This window comes from Hydra vulgaris, chromosome 01, assembly GCF_038396675.1.
Source record: "Hydra vulgaris chromosome 01, alternate assembly HydraT2T_AEP".
Lineage (NCBI taxonomy): Eukaryota > Metazoa > Cnidaria > Hydrozoa > Anthoathecata > Hydridae > Hydra > Hydra vulgaris.
In genome coordinates, this window is record NC_088920.1 from 10,190,001 (window position 1) to 10,205,000 (window position 15,000).

The 15,000-nt window shown below is 27.2% G+C and overlaps 1 protein-coding gene across 4 annotated transcripts in view; it reads right to left on the reverse strand.

Annotated features, from left to right (window-relative positions):
• LOC136075096 (uncharacterized) overlaps positions 1 to 15,000 on the reverse strand; it is a 97,748-nt gene that overhangs the window by 45,430 nt on the left and 37,318 nt on the right. For all 4 annotated transcript variants that reach the window (XM_065787354.1, XM_065787355.1, XM_065787356.1 and 1 more), the window contains 3 exons: positions 10,751 to 11,035; positions 10,510 to 10,537; positions 7,203 to 7,258 (listed from right to left, as the gene is read on the reverse strand). In XM_065787354.1, coding sequence (XP_065643426.1) covers positions 7,203 to 7,258; positions 10,510 to 10,537; positions 10,751 to 11,035 — 369 coding nt within the window. The remainder of the gene's footprint in view (positions 1 to 7,202; positions 7,259 to 10,509; positions 10,538 to 10,750; positions 11,036 to 15,000) is intronic.

The window sequence follows — 15,000 nt, forward strand, 5'->3', positions numbered from 1 at the left end:
AATTAAATAAATTTTTTGTTTCGGTTGGCCCTAATCTAGCTAATAAAATCCCTCTTGTGACTAATAAAATAGACCAGCATGATTTTTTAATTACTTCGGTCTTAAAATGTTTTGAATTATCTTTGAAAGATTTTGTGCAACCTTCTAAAATAATTAAGTGTAATAAATCAGCTGGCCATGATAATATAAATAGAAATGTTGTTATCGAGTCTTATGATCCCCTAAAAGATGTACTCTTTAAAGTCTTACATTTTTCAGTAAAACAGGGTATTTTTCCTGATTTTCTCAAAATAGCTTTAGTGAGTCCAATTTTCAAAGCTGGTGATGCAACAGATGTTTCTAATTATTGCCCAATTCCTTTTTGTCTATTTTTTCTCAAGTTTTGGAGAGAATTTTAAATAGCCTAATTTATAATCACCTTTCTTCAAATAATATACTAAATGCTAATCAATAGGGATTCAAAAAAAAAAAACTCAACAGAACATGCAATAACCCAAATTATTTGCAATATTTCTGAATCCTTGAAAAATTTTTAGTTCACGTTCGGAGATTTCATAGATTTATCAAAAGCTTTTGATACAACTGATCATAATATTCTCCTTAAAAATCTTGAGTATTATGGAATTAGAGGAAATGTTTTACTATAGCTTAAAAGCTATTTAAGCATCCGTAAACAGTTGGTTTATAGTAATTTAACTGACCCACCAAATCTATTAAATATAACTTGTAGTGTTCCCTAGGGTTCTATACATGGGACCCTTCTCGATCTCATTTACATCAATGATTTACACAAAGCTTCGAATTTAATTGCTGTCATGTTTGCAGATGACACTAACCTCTTTTTCTTTAATAACAACATTACAACATTATTTCAAAATATGAATATCGAATTAACAAAACGTTATGAATGGTTTAAAATAAACAAGCTTTCACTTGTTGAAAAAACTGATTGAATAGTATTTCATCCAGCTTTTAAAAAAAAACCTCTGCCTTGCAATTTACCATTACTTTTTGTTGACAAAACTCTTATAAAAAGAGTAGTTAATACAAGCGTTTTGGGTATCTATATCTATGAAAACATTAATTGAAATCTATATCCTTGAAAAAATTGATCGAAATTTAAATTGTCACATAGAATTCTTGTGTAATAAAGTTGCTTAAAGTATAGGAATATTGTATAAAACTAGAAGTGATTTTAATAAGCGTAATTCAACTCAGTTATGTTACTCCTTCATCCATTGACATTTAAACTATGCAAATATTGCTTGATGTAGTGCCAATAAGTCCAAACTTAGGCCTCTTTCTTGTGAACAAAAGCATGTTGCTCGTCTTATTAATTTTAACGATGATTTACTCGTGCTCAGCCTCTCTTATTTAAAATAAAAATTCTTGATATATATCAGCTAAATGTATTTAATATACTTTGTTTTATGTAGAAAATGTAAAACTAACTCCAACCCAGTTTCTTTCCATAATTTATTTACCTTAAAAGAAAAAAATAAGTACAACTTAAGAAATGATAATTTAATTCGTCAACCATTTTTTTAAACCAATTTTGGAAATTCAAGCATTTCTTTTTGTGGAGCTTCTTATTAGAATAAAATGATTTTAAAACATTTTGATTTTTATTTGGAATTGAGTTACCTCACATTTAAAAAAAAGCTTAATGAAATCATTTTGTCTATTGATGATATATTTTTGTATTTTTGAACATTGAATAATTTATGTTTATATTTTTTGCAGTGATATAACTGAATATGCATAGGAATGTACTTATATTTTTCTTGTGCTTTATACACTTGACCATGTATATATGCATTTGATTTTTATGAAATTTTTAAATTTACGAGCGGTTCTCGATGAAGGTTCTTGATGGTTTCTGCTAGTGTCGGCTTTCTTTTTATTTATTGAATCAAATACTTGTATATTTTTTGTTTATTTGTATTATGTAGTTGTAAAAGGAATTTTTTATTTTAGCGATTTAATTTATTTGTAAAACGAATGTTATACTTTGTATAAATTTTAAGGTTCAAGTTCTTCATCAGCGGTTCTCTCTGACAAGACCGAATGGTCTTCTTTGAGTATTCGCTTTTCTTGTTTTTTTATTTTTTTTTTATTTTTACGATGTCCTCAATTGTATTTACAATTTCAATTTATATTTACTATGTCTTCAATTGTAAGTTTTTATTCGTACTTTTCCATTCGACATGTTTATATAAAGGTACACAAATGCTTAAAATGAAGAAGTTACTTTTGTTTTGCATATTACATTGTTTTGACAAAATAGTTTAGTTCTGTTTTAAATTTAATATAATATAATATATTATATTCTAATATTTGAAAATAGTCAAAATGAAGCGGAGCAATATGAATTATCAGTTATACAGACCAAACTGGGTGGTGGCTAAGTGACCTCCTCAGCTACAATTGCAGCAAAGCAACAATCGAAGCCACTATGACACCGAAAAAAATTTGTTTTAAAAAAGCAACCTCATGCTATACCAGTGATGGTGTAATTGCTAAGGAACAGTTTTTTCAAGTGAGTATAAAAAATAAATTTCTGTTCAATCTGATTCAGATTCTGATGCTTCTGATGAAAACAGTTTGTCATTCAGAGATTGATCACAAATCTGTTATGCAATATGTTTATCTGGAATAAATAAAAATTTGTTATATGTACTAGACGTTTTTGAAGAGGACAAATTGGACAAATTATTTTACTTGGAAATTGCAGTTTTCTGTTTCAGCTATGTAAAGCAATGTTTTAGGAATTATGCAAGGCTATTAATTAATAACATGTTCATTTATTGCAGTTTGTATAAGGATATGAGGTGTCTATTTAAGTGGTTCATATATAAAGCTGTTTTTTTATGGAGTTGACAGTTTATAGCAGTTTAATTAATTTATAAATGGCACATTTTAGTCACTCATAGATAAAACTAGCTTTAATAAAACTGCAAAGTGCTTTTTCTTTTAATAAAAAAAAAAATTCTAAGAAGAAAATTTTTATTGAGAAAAAAGACTACTATTTTTGATGAAGTTTTGTAAATTTAGTTAAATTAAAAAAGATGTGTATACTTTTATGTTTTTAGTACTAGAAGCTGTACCTTTTCACTGAAACAACACCTATTTGGTTGTTTCATGTAGTTGAGGTTACTTTGTAAGAAAAGTTAGTTTAAGTTTATGTAAATTGTTTTTAGGGCATTTAAAATCTTTAAATCCCTTTAAAGATTTTAAATGCCCTTTAAAGCACTAACTGTTAATAATAAATAAACTTTTTCATTGCAAGAAGTAATATTTTTGAATGAACTTTTGTTAATTGTGTGCCTTATGGTTGAAATGTTATATTTAAATCATGGACTCTCAAATAAGCTTGTAATGGTGTAAATTAGTAAAACATGATGAATTTGTAGTTAAGTACGAATTTTTTTACTTAGGTACTTATTTAACAATTGTTAAGTAAATAAGGTTTATATAAGTTCATAAAAGCATTACATTACACAAAAACTAGCAAATGAAGGTTTAAACAGAGTCCCTCTAAATTTATACATTTATACGTTTAAAAATTAAAAAAAAACAAAAACGTTGTGTAAACTTCCGAGTTCGTTATTGCGTGTTTGAGGTAAACGTTCAAGAGCTATTTAAAAAATGTTTGGAGTGAACGTTAAGTAAACGTTCGCTGTGTGTTATTTGAACGTTTGTATTGAACGTTGAAGAACTGTAAATTGGAATAGTTGGATCATGTAACGTGTGCAGCGAACGTTGCATAAATCAAAATGAACGTTATGGCAACGTTTATTGAACGTAAATTGTCAGCTGGGGGGTTTGCCTTTTGTTGAGTAACTTTGAAACTACTTTTAATGCAGCGGCATGACATGTAACACTAGTATATAATGACAATAAAAACATTGCATATACTGCTAAAAAGGTAAACTTTTTTTATGAATCTATTAAAGTTTAATAAAACTCTTACCTGACTACTAAGCTGTAAGGTATTTTTACTGCTAAGTGCATTATAATTTTTGAATAACTACAATTATACCGTGAGTTCAAAAATTTGGTGAACTATTTTTTCTTCATAAAATAAGTTTATATTTGCAGTTAGTTTGTTTTTCTGAATGGCTTTTGTAATTAAATTTTTAAACAATATTTAAATAAGATTTAAACTTTTAAACTTGTTGTATCATTTACGAAATGATTGTAAAACCTCTGTTCGATATTAACTTTTTAAATTATAATTAACGTGCGTAAGTAAAATCACTGTTACATAATCAATAACAACAACCAAACAATAAAAAGTTTCAAGCAGCAGTTTGTAAAGTCTCAAATAAAAGAATGCTGAAATTGTTTGAAAAGATTACTAAATTATGTTTACAAATATAGTTTTCACATTAAAAAAAAAGAGCAGAGGTATAGTGAAATTTGCAAGCTGAAATTTTAAAAACTGATTTCCATCGAACGAGGTTGAGAAATGCAAAAGTTTTGAGCCAGCAGTAGAAGTAGTACTAGAATCAACCCATTCAGAGTGATGACAGTCAGTTTACCATTAACAACAATATTAGAAGAGGGATAAAAAGAAAAGGGTTGTTTAATTTTATCAGAAACAAGATCAAAATTAGTGCAGTATTAAAAAGAAAAGAAAACAAAGTAAAAAAGAATGGCGAATAAATGAAAAGATGTTAAACGTGAAAGTATTTCATAAAATTGCAAAACATTTGTTATATATATGTAATGGACATATAGAGATGCCGCCAACGGAAAAGCAGCGTAGTTTTTAAAAATGTTAATTAAATGATAATAGCCGTTAATACTGAAATCTCAAAATAAAACAACTGAATTAAAACAGCAAAATACTTGTCTCAAAAAGTCAATAAGTCTGAAAAAGTTTGCTAGAAGGATGGTGAAAAATTTTGTGATGAAAAATTTCAGCAGTTAAAATTTTAATAAACACAGTTCAACGACCACACGTATTTGTTAAAAATAGATTATTATAAATTGGTGTTACTGATTGTTTCTTTTGTCTAATAATTTTAGGTACCTTGCAATTTTGAACAAATTCTCTAGTCATTTTTAGATAATGTCCTCTACTTTTATTTTTATTTGAAACGAAGGACATGGGGTTCACTATGTGACATATGTGTCTACATTGTTAATAATTTTATAGGCCTGTATCAGATTTTCCCCAATGCAATGGGTTTCTAAGTTCAGTATACTGAGACAATCTTTGAATGACATTTAAAGGTACAAAGGTATCAAATGGGTAGCTCTTCTTTTTACTTTCTCAATTTTATTAATATTTATTCTTGACGATGGATTGCTGGTTGCTACAGCGAATTCCAGATAAGGTCAGACAAAGGCTGTGCATAGAATTTTAAGTTGTTGCGGAGTCATATGACTGAAAGTACAATACAATATGCCTAATACACGCTTGGCTTTATTGGTTGCATAAGTTGAGTTGATGCCTAAATCTTGATGTTATCAAGATTTGGGCATCAATCTTCCATTATCTTGATACCCAAATCGCGTTCGACTACAGTTGATGCTAGTTTGATACTATTATTGTTAGTAGCTGGCATTGAGTAGACATAAAAATTGTTTGTTTTACCTATGTGCATGATTTTACCTTTATTGAGATCAAATTTCATTTTTCAGGTTTTTCACCTTTCGGCTATTTGTAGAAATCGGTTTGAAGTTTTTGTGAAGCTATCGGGTGGTCTAAACGGGCCAGCAGTTTTAAGTCATCAGCATACATTTTACATAGATGGTTAACGATATCGGATATATTGTTCACGAAAATGATAAAACGTATTAGACCTAAGACGGATTCATCACGGTTTGTTGAAACCGCTGGTGTAAAAACGATTTTATCCAATTCAGGAGCATTCCAATAAAACCAAATGCCTCGAGTTTGTATATTAGTCTCTTGTGGGGAACCATATTGAACGCTTTACTGAAATCTATAAAAGTCCATAGATACCTTGTCAGAAAATACTTTTGACATCACGTATTTTGACTCCAACAAGTTAGTAACACACTCTACTTTATTGACGAAACCATGTTGATTTTATATAATAACACTTTGTTCAACTAAACGATTGACGTAATATTTTCTCCGTCTATTTAAATACAATTGATGATAAGAATATAAACCGGTAATTGCCTGGGTCGAGTCTGCTTCCTTTTTTAAACAGTAGTGTTACATTAGCCTTTTTCCACACTTCAGGACAACACCCACTATCAAGCGACTTTTGAAAAATTGTGCTTAAAGGTACATATGCGCTTACACGATCAACACAAACGGCTTTATTAACTAATAAATAAATATATATATATATATATATATATATATATATATATATATATATATTTATATATATATATATATATATATATATATATATATATACATATGTATATATATATATGTATATTTATATATATATATATATATATATATATATATATATATATACGTACATATATATATATATATATATATATATATATATATATATATATATATATATATATATATATATATATAAATATATATATATGTATATATATATATACATATATATAGATATATATATGTATATATATATATATATATATATATATATATATATATATATATATATATATATATATATATATATATATATATATATATATAAAACAGGTTTTCGTGAGAGGTCTGTAGTGAATGATAATCTGTAAAAAAGTCAAGTATAAACTTAGTTTTGTTAAACTTATATTTTACTTAAAACTGCAAACCCCGAGATATTACAGAAAAATGATAGTATTGATTATAAGGTGCCTAGTCTCGGAAAACAAAAAGCAACGATATTCTGTCTAGAATGGAATATACAGTTATTTGCAAAAAGAGCTTTTGGAATGGTAAGAAAGTAAATGTTACTTGAAATAAAAAAACTATCATGATTTAAACTAATGTTGAAAAATTTTTGTTAACAGTGACACTACATTAAACCTAAACTAATGAAGATCGGAAAATTTAACTTTTCAGTTATAAATTTTAATTTATAAATAAAAATGAAATTTAAAATTTTTTTTACATCACGTTTTATCACTTTTTTCCTGTTTTTAACCGATTAGAAACATTTTTTGATTTTTTGATTTTTTTTTTAATCAGAACATAAATATCATCATTTTTTTAAATCAGAACAGAAACAAATTCTCACCACTTTTATATTCTTGTCCCGTTTGTTTAGATAAATCAAAATCCATAGTTTCGTTTCTAAACAAATACATAAAAGTAAAAAAAAGTTAAAATATACATGGTAGACCACACAGGAAAATGGCGAAGTCACTTTAAAAAAGTTCTAAGAAAGTATATATGATTTATTTTTCAAAGCCATTTATTCTTGTATATTTTTTATACAATTATACTATTTAGTCTTTATTAGTATTTTAATAAAAAATGAAATATATAAAAATTTTATATTCGATTTTTTTAATAAATGAATTAACTATAACTTACTTTTTTGCTCCTTAGTTTTTTTGCTCTATATGTAGGCTTTATTTAATGATCAATATATACCTTACTAATACTATTTTATCGTCACTGCCGTTTTTTTCCCTTGCGGTCTTTATTTAGTTTTTTTAGTTCTTTAATATTTAACTCATAATAATTAACTGCATTTATGAGATTATGAGATTCATGCACCTTTAGATATTTGACTTTTACAGGGAAACTAAATTAAATATTATAATAATTTCAAAAAAATAGTAATAATAATAATATTACTATTACCTAATGGTAATATTTGTTATTAAAAAAAATAGCATATCATTATTATTACCTAATGGTAATAATAATGATATGTCATTTTTTTTAAGGTTATTGTTGTTATTGTTATTGTTATTATTGTTATTATTATTGTTATTACTGTTATTATTATTATTTACTATTATCAAGTTAATTGAGTTTTTTTCAAAGCATTAACAACTTCGTTGGTTAAACTGTTCTTATTTAACTATTGAGAACTTATATGTAGTAATGCTAACCCCAGAGTTAAAATTGCTTTTTCAAGTGAGCAGCGAACCACGAGGTTTGAGGTATGATGCTATAGCCAGATTAGTGAAATTTGTCAATAAAGACAAACAAATAAAACCAGGAAGGAAGGAGACAAGCAAAACCAAGTTTTCTGTAATACTAGTGTTCATTTTTTTTGAAACAAATTAAAAGTTAATAAATAAAATTTGAAAAGCAAGAAATATAATATTTAAAAAAGTTGTTTTTTGTGAAGAAATGGTTGAAGTATTACTACAATTTAAAACAAGCAAAGCAGACAAAAGCTTTTTTAAAACAAGCAAAGCAGACAAAAAGATAAGCTTCTTAATCCTTTGACTGCGAGACTTTTGTGGCTTATCCGCTAAATTGCGATGAATCACCATCGTTGCTTTTAAAGTCTCCAAAATTGTTCAGACTTTAATACTAAAATATCGGTTTCAGAAATTTAAAAATGATTCCACTGGATAGTGCATAACTATATTTTCCTTTTGATATATTTTTCATATAATATGTATTTTATGCAAAATATATATCATTAAAACGAGTAATTGATCTTAAAAAAAATTATCTTAAAAACTTTTGTTGAATTTTCCTAAATAGTTTGTGTTATATTTTTTTAAATATCTCCTAAACTTAACGCAGAGTCAAAAGGTTACAATACTTTTTAAACATTTTTGTTAACACTTCGTACTTTAGAGGTATTAGGGTAACAAAGAGAAAAGAGCTATTTTTTTAAATTATACTGTAAAAAGATCTGAAACGTTTTTGTAATCTGTTGTATTTTCTAAGCAATTTTTTTAATTTGTATGCTATTAATTCATAATTAATTAACAGTAATATCGCCTAAGTTCAGCCAATTATACTTTGAACAATCAGAGGCATCATTAATTTATATAATCGATAAGCATAATTCATTTATATAGATTAGCTTTAGTCTTTTCTAAATCAGAAACTTATCTAATTAACTTATTAGCTTTGTAACATCGGTGTACATTAAAACATATTTAACAACTCATTTGGTTAATCGTACATTAAACAGCGAAATTAAATGGACCCAAAACAGAGTCTTGCGTCGCAACACTTGTAACCAAACAAAATCAATTTTTATTTTTGATTAAAAACTTTATAGACAATATTAATACCATTCAATTTATTACCAATATCATACAATTTATTAAAATAAGTGACATGTAAGTGAAATGGCAGCCGCATAATAGTAAGAGATTCGAGTAAACTTCATATACTCCTGTTCATTGATTTGGATTTAGTGACTTCAGGATTTTTAAAATTCTGTCTAGAAAAAATTTAGTCTCATTGCATGTAATGTTTCTCCAATTTTCAAAGAATGGTAAACTGTTATCAGTTTCATTGATGAAAACTGAGTAGAAAAAATTATTTAAAGAACTACCTATTGATAAATAGTTTGATTCAAGTTTGCCATTTGCATTTAATAAGTTCATTCCTTCTTTAACTTTTAAATTTGGTTGTGAAACTGTATTTGTTATTATTTTTTGGCTGTTTACCCGTATTAAAATTTGTTATTCAATTTTTATTAATTCGTTATAAAGTTTGTCTATTTTTTTTTTTTTTAAACGACATTTATTTGAAGTTTTGTATATAAGAGTTTGAATTGTAAATTATATCTTTTAAAAATGTAATTAGTTGGAAATATGAGGTTGTTCTTAAAAATATATACAAAAATAACTTATCTAAAAGTTGTAACCTACTCAAGTTGAGAAAGGAAAAAAACTTTATATGGTTATAGTTTTTGGACGTTGAGAAATTATAATGTGAAATTTATTATTTATCGATGAATGCAAATTCAGTTGACAAAAATCAAATAACGTTTTTCCAAATCGTAGCTCTCATGTTTAAAGCATTTGTGTCCAAAATCTTATGGCTTGTTTATTCTCAGACTCCAATTATAAAAATTTTTTGAAATCTTTATTTGGCCTAAGTATAAAGATAAAAATGCTTCGAGTTTTTTCCATGTTTAGATGTTTGTTATCTCAAACATCAAATAATGTTGCATCAGGCCCTTATTTATAACGTTCATAAAATTACATCTGTCTTTAGATATGTGGTTCTTTTGATGTTATTTTATTATGCTTTTAATAAATTTTTATATTTTACTTTTATTCCCTTGCATGTAAAATTTTTTTACAAATTATTTTTTTATAAGTTATTATTTTAGTTGATATAGTTTAAATTTCCAAACCGCTCGAACAGTTAAAACATTTCGTTATCGTTATCTTTTAATGTGAACGGACGTTTGCTGAAATTTGAGGGTTTCTATTTAATTACAATACCAACGGTTTATATTAAAAAGTTTTATGAGAATATTTTTTTCACAAGAGCTAAGTATTCTGACAAATAATCTAAATACCAAAAAATAAACATCTTAAAAAAAATTCCGCTTAAAAATAATACTACGCAAGTAACATAAAACTTATTAAGCAAAGACATTTAATTACCTTATTTTTTGTGGACCAGACAAATAATCTGAAACAAAGAAAACGTTATATATTTTTTTTGTTTTGTTTTTCTCTATTAAAACTAAAAACTTAAAAATTATAAAATCAATTTATACAAAATAAACATGCTAATTATGATTTATTTTGATAATAAAAACATCCTTTCTGAAAGGTTTTTCAAAAACTTTTTAGAGTGTATAAGAAAAAAAATAGTTTATGAAAAACATTATTGTTAATTTACCTGCAAATATAATCTCAATATCAGTTATTATGTCTAAACGTTTAAAAGCAATTAGCTCATTTTTCAATTGCTTCCATGAAATTGATCCACTTTTTTCCTTCCATTTTTTTAAAACATTGTGAGCTTTCTCGTTACAATTTATATTATTAAATTTAATGTTATCAAGATCTGAATCACTTAAGCCTAGGTGTTGTCCCCATCGAAACCAATCACTACCAATTTTATAGCTTATTTCGCCACAACATTTTGAAAATATTTCAACAGATGTCAAATTATTTCTTGGAACTAAATATAAGAAGTTCGATATTGAGATTAAAAAACAGTTTTTGTAAAAGCACTCAAAATGCATTTTAACATTTTATTATATATATATATATATATATATATATATATATATATATATATATATATATATATATATATATATATATATATATATATATATATATATATACATGCAATAAGAAAATAATTACATCAGCAATAAAATATTTAATAAAATATGTCATAGTCTAGGAATAATTACAAACTTTAAAAACATTCCAAGAATATTATATATTTTCAGAGCTCAGTATTAATTCAGTTATCAAACAGAGCGCAAAAATAAAATTTTTGACAAACTTTTTATTATGAGGATAAAACAAAAAAAGTTGCCAAACCAGATATTTCTTGCCACCAGTACTTCAAGGATGTCATCTCATACATTTGGAAAATCAAGATAAGGTTTAAAAACAAGCTGCTTTTCAAGAATGATATGACTGTTCTTCAGTATAAACTTCCGTTTTAAAAAAAAGGCAACCTATATAGGAGTGCGCAGTTTTTGATGATACAAAGGAAAAATCTCTCTACGATCAGTCAAAAATCAAAAAAAAGAAGCCCAGAATATATTGAAATAAAGCTCCCTTTTTTTTTGAAAGTTTATCTTGCCACACGCATAGGTGTGACAGGATAAGCTTTCAAAATAAATCCTAAATAAACAATTATTCTATTTAAACAAATATCGTAATTAAACAATTATCCTAATTTTAGCTATTTTAACGAAAATTACCTAAAATTTTGTCTAAGTTAAAAAAAAAATTTGTAATAAATATTGATACCAAGACAACGATCTGGAAAGTTTAAAATCAAAAAGTTCATCATTAACAAAAAAAATCTTTTTAAATTTATTTTTACGCAGCGACACGGCTTCTCTAATTTAACACACAAACTTTTACGCGTATTTTTGAAACTAGAGATTAGCAATCTTAAATATTAAAAAGAATTTCGTACGCTTGACCTTTTAAATTTTCTCCTTATATTTTTGACCACGCAATAAGGTGCGCGCATATATTTAATAGTACCTCAAGACTACATATGCGCAGAATCGCATGAAAGAAAGTAAATACACAAATATATAATGAAAGCATTCTTGGTAAAAACAGTTGGTTAAATGATATTTTTTTCTTTTTTTCAAAATAAATACGTCGATTGTGCTTTAAGTTTATTTTAACTATTTCAAGTCTAAATTTATATTCTTTATACACTTATACTAATTACTTGTTTGTTTTATAGAGCATATTTGAAAGAAATAAAAGCTCTTTAAGAGTGTGGAAATGCACACTAATAGTTGTGTGTATATATATATATATATATATATATATATATATATATATATAATATATATATATATATATATATATATATATATATATATATATATATATATATATATATATATATATATATATATATATATATATATATATATATATATATGTATATACTATATGTATATATATATATATATGTATATACAGTATTGGACAAAACGAATGCAACCAAATAATGCTAATTTAATTTCTTTATATAAAAGTGCTGCATTTTTTCAATTTAGAGAAATAACTATGTAACTGTTTTGAGACAAAGTTCTTCAAGTTTTATTCATCACAAAGTTCATTATTTATACACAAAAATTATTAAATTAATCAAAAGTATTAAAAAAAAGTTCATTTCCTTCTGGACAAAACAAGTGCAACTCAACAAAATGTTGACCAAGCTGTATTTCGCTATCAATATTTCGGGGCGAATCCTTTGTTGTCGATTACAGCCTTGCAACTTCGAGGCATAGATTCGATCAGGTGATCAATAAAACTTTGTGGAATCGCTGCCCAGGCCTTTTGGATTTGCTCAAACAGATGATCCTTATTACGAACACCTTCACGATTAATTCTGCGGTTGACGATCTCCCATAGGTTTTCGATAGGGTTGGGATCCGGAGATTGAGCCGGCCAATCCATCACCGATAGGTGGTTTTCTTGAAACCACTGCTTGACTACTTTTGCGGTGTGTTTCGGATCGTTGTCTTGCTGAAAAACCCATTTTATTGGCATATTCCACTCAGCATAAGGTAACCTAACATCATTCAAGATATTTTATACATAAAACGGACCATTATTCCATCGTTTCGATGTATTGGACCTAGACCGTTAATAGAAAAACACCCCCAGATTATAACATTGCCTCCGCCATGCATCACGGTCTTATGGCAGTAACGTAAATTGAGGCATTTTCCGGCCGGTCGACGTACACGGAAAATGCCATCGCGCCCAATGATGTTAAACTTCCATTCATCACTAAACAGGACAGTTCGCCATTTTTGCACATTCCAGTCAATATGAGATGTAGCAAACAGGAGTCTTTTCTTCTGGTTTTTTAGTGAAATCAGCTATTTCTTTGCAGGGCGTCGAGAAAACAATCCGGCTTCAACAGCACGTTGTCTGATTATTCGGTCCAATACAGGCAGCTCTAATTGCTTTTGTATCTGGACTGATGATATCCAGGGATCCTTCTTGACGGATCTGACGATCATAGAATCCTCTCTAGAAGTGGTTGAATGCGGTCTTTCACCTTTGTTATCTGCTGCTAACTTCCCCGTAGAACGATATTTAGAACATAGTCTTGATACGGTCCATTTTTTCACGCGATATTTATCACAAATACTTTTTTGTGACAATCCCCTTACGTAATCGCCAATAATTTTCTTTAATAGTTCCAATCCAAGACTGTCGGGAGCTATTTTTGCACTTGAAGTCATAAAAATAATAAAAGTAAATTTGCCTTGTGATGATACAATAATGCTCTGTGGAACACAACGTCTTGGCTGGATGTGGACTGTATTGATGTAATGAAACACTTGTTGTATTTCACTTCTTGTATTGATGTTCTTCGATAAAACACTTTGATAAAACTCACTTCGATAAACTGTCTTGATAATACTGACTGATTGACTTCCATATACTGACTGAATCACATGTCGATTTACATGTCTCATATAGAAAAATGAACCTGTGTGAACCTGTTCTGGTAGATTCTAGATGCTTCTTTTCGATGCTTCTGGAAACTTCAGGATGCGTCTGGATGCTTCTGAATGTTTTTGGATAATTCTGGATGCTACTGGATGATTCCAGATGCTTCTTCTGGAAACTTCTGGAAGCGTCTGCATGCTTCTGGAAACTTCTGGAAACTTCTGGATACTTCCTTTAATTTTTAAAAAACTTCCGTGACGTTGACACGGATTAGACTTAAGAAAATGAAACAAAGCAAAAAAGTTGCACTTGTTTTGTCCGCTGCAAAATGGCACTTGTCAACGAATTTCTGCCTGTGTGCTGTCACCTATTAGCTGATTGCTCATGTCATGGCATGCTATGACTCCAGACTTCTGAACTGTTTGCTGTGGTAGTATAGTTCTTTTCGTTTTTAAGACATGTAAAATTAGGAACACTTTTTAGCATTGTTTGATGTTGGTTGCAAATGTTTTGTCCAATACTATATATATATATATATATATATATATATATATATATATATATATAATATATAAAATATATATGCAGTATATATTCATATATATGTATGTATATATGCATATAAATGTGAGAATATCGGACCACTTCCCTATTTTCCTAACCTTTAACACAACATTATTGAATAAAATTAAACAAAATAGAACTCTAAAAAAACGTATTTACAATGACAAAAAAATAAATGATTTTAAACATCAACTATCATTACTTCATTGGGGTAAATCAACTTTAATGAAGATGCGAGTACTATTTATAATAAATTCTTCAAAACATTCTACTTAGTATATGACGCGAGCTTTCCAGTATGTGAAAAATTAATAAGTCATAAAACCTTTAACAGTTTTTAAGCCTTTTGTAATCCGAAGATTACAAAAGGCTCAAAAAAAATAAAGCAAAAGTTGTATATAA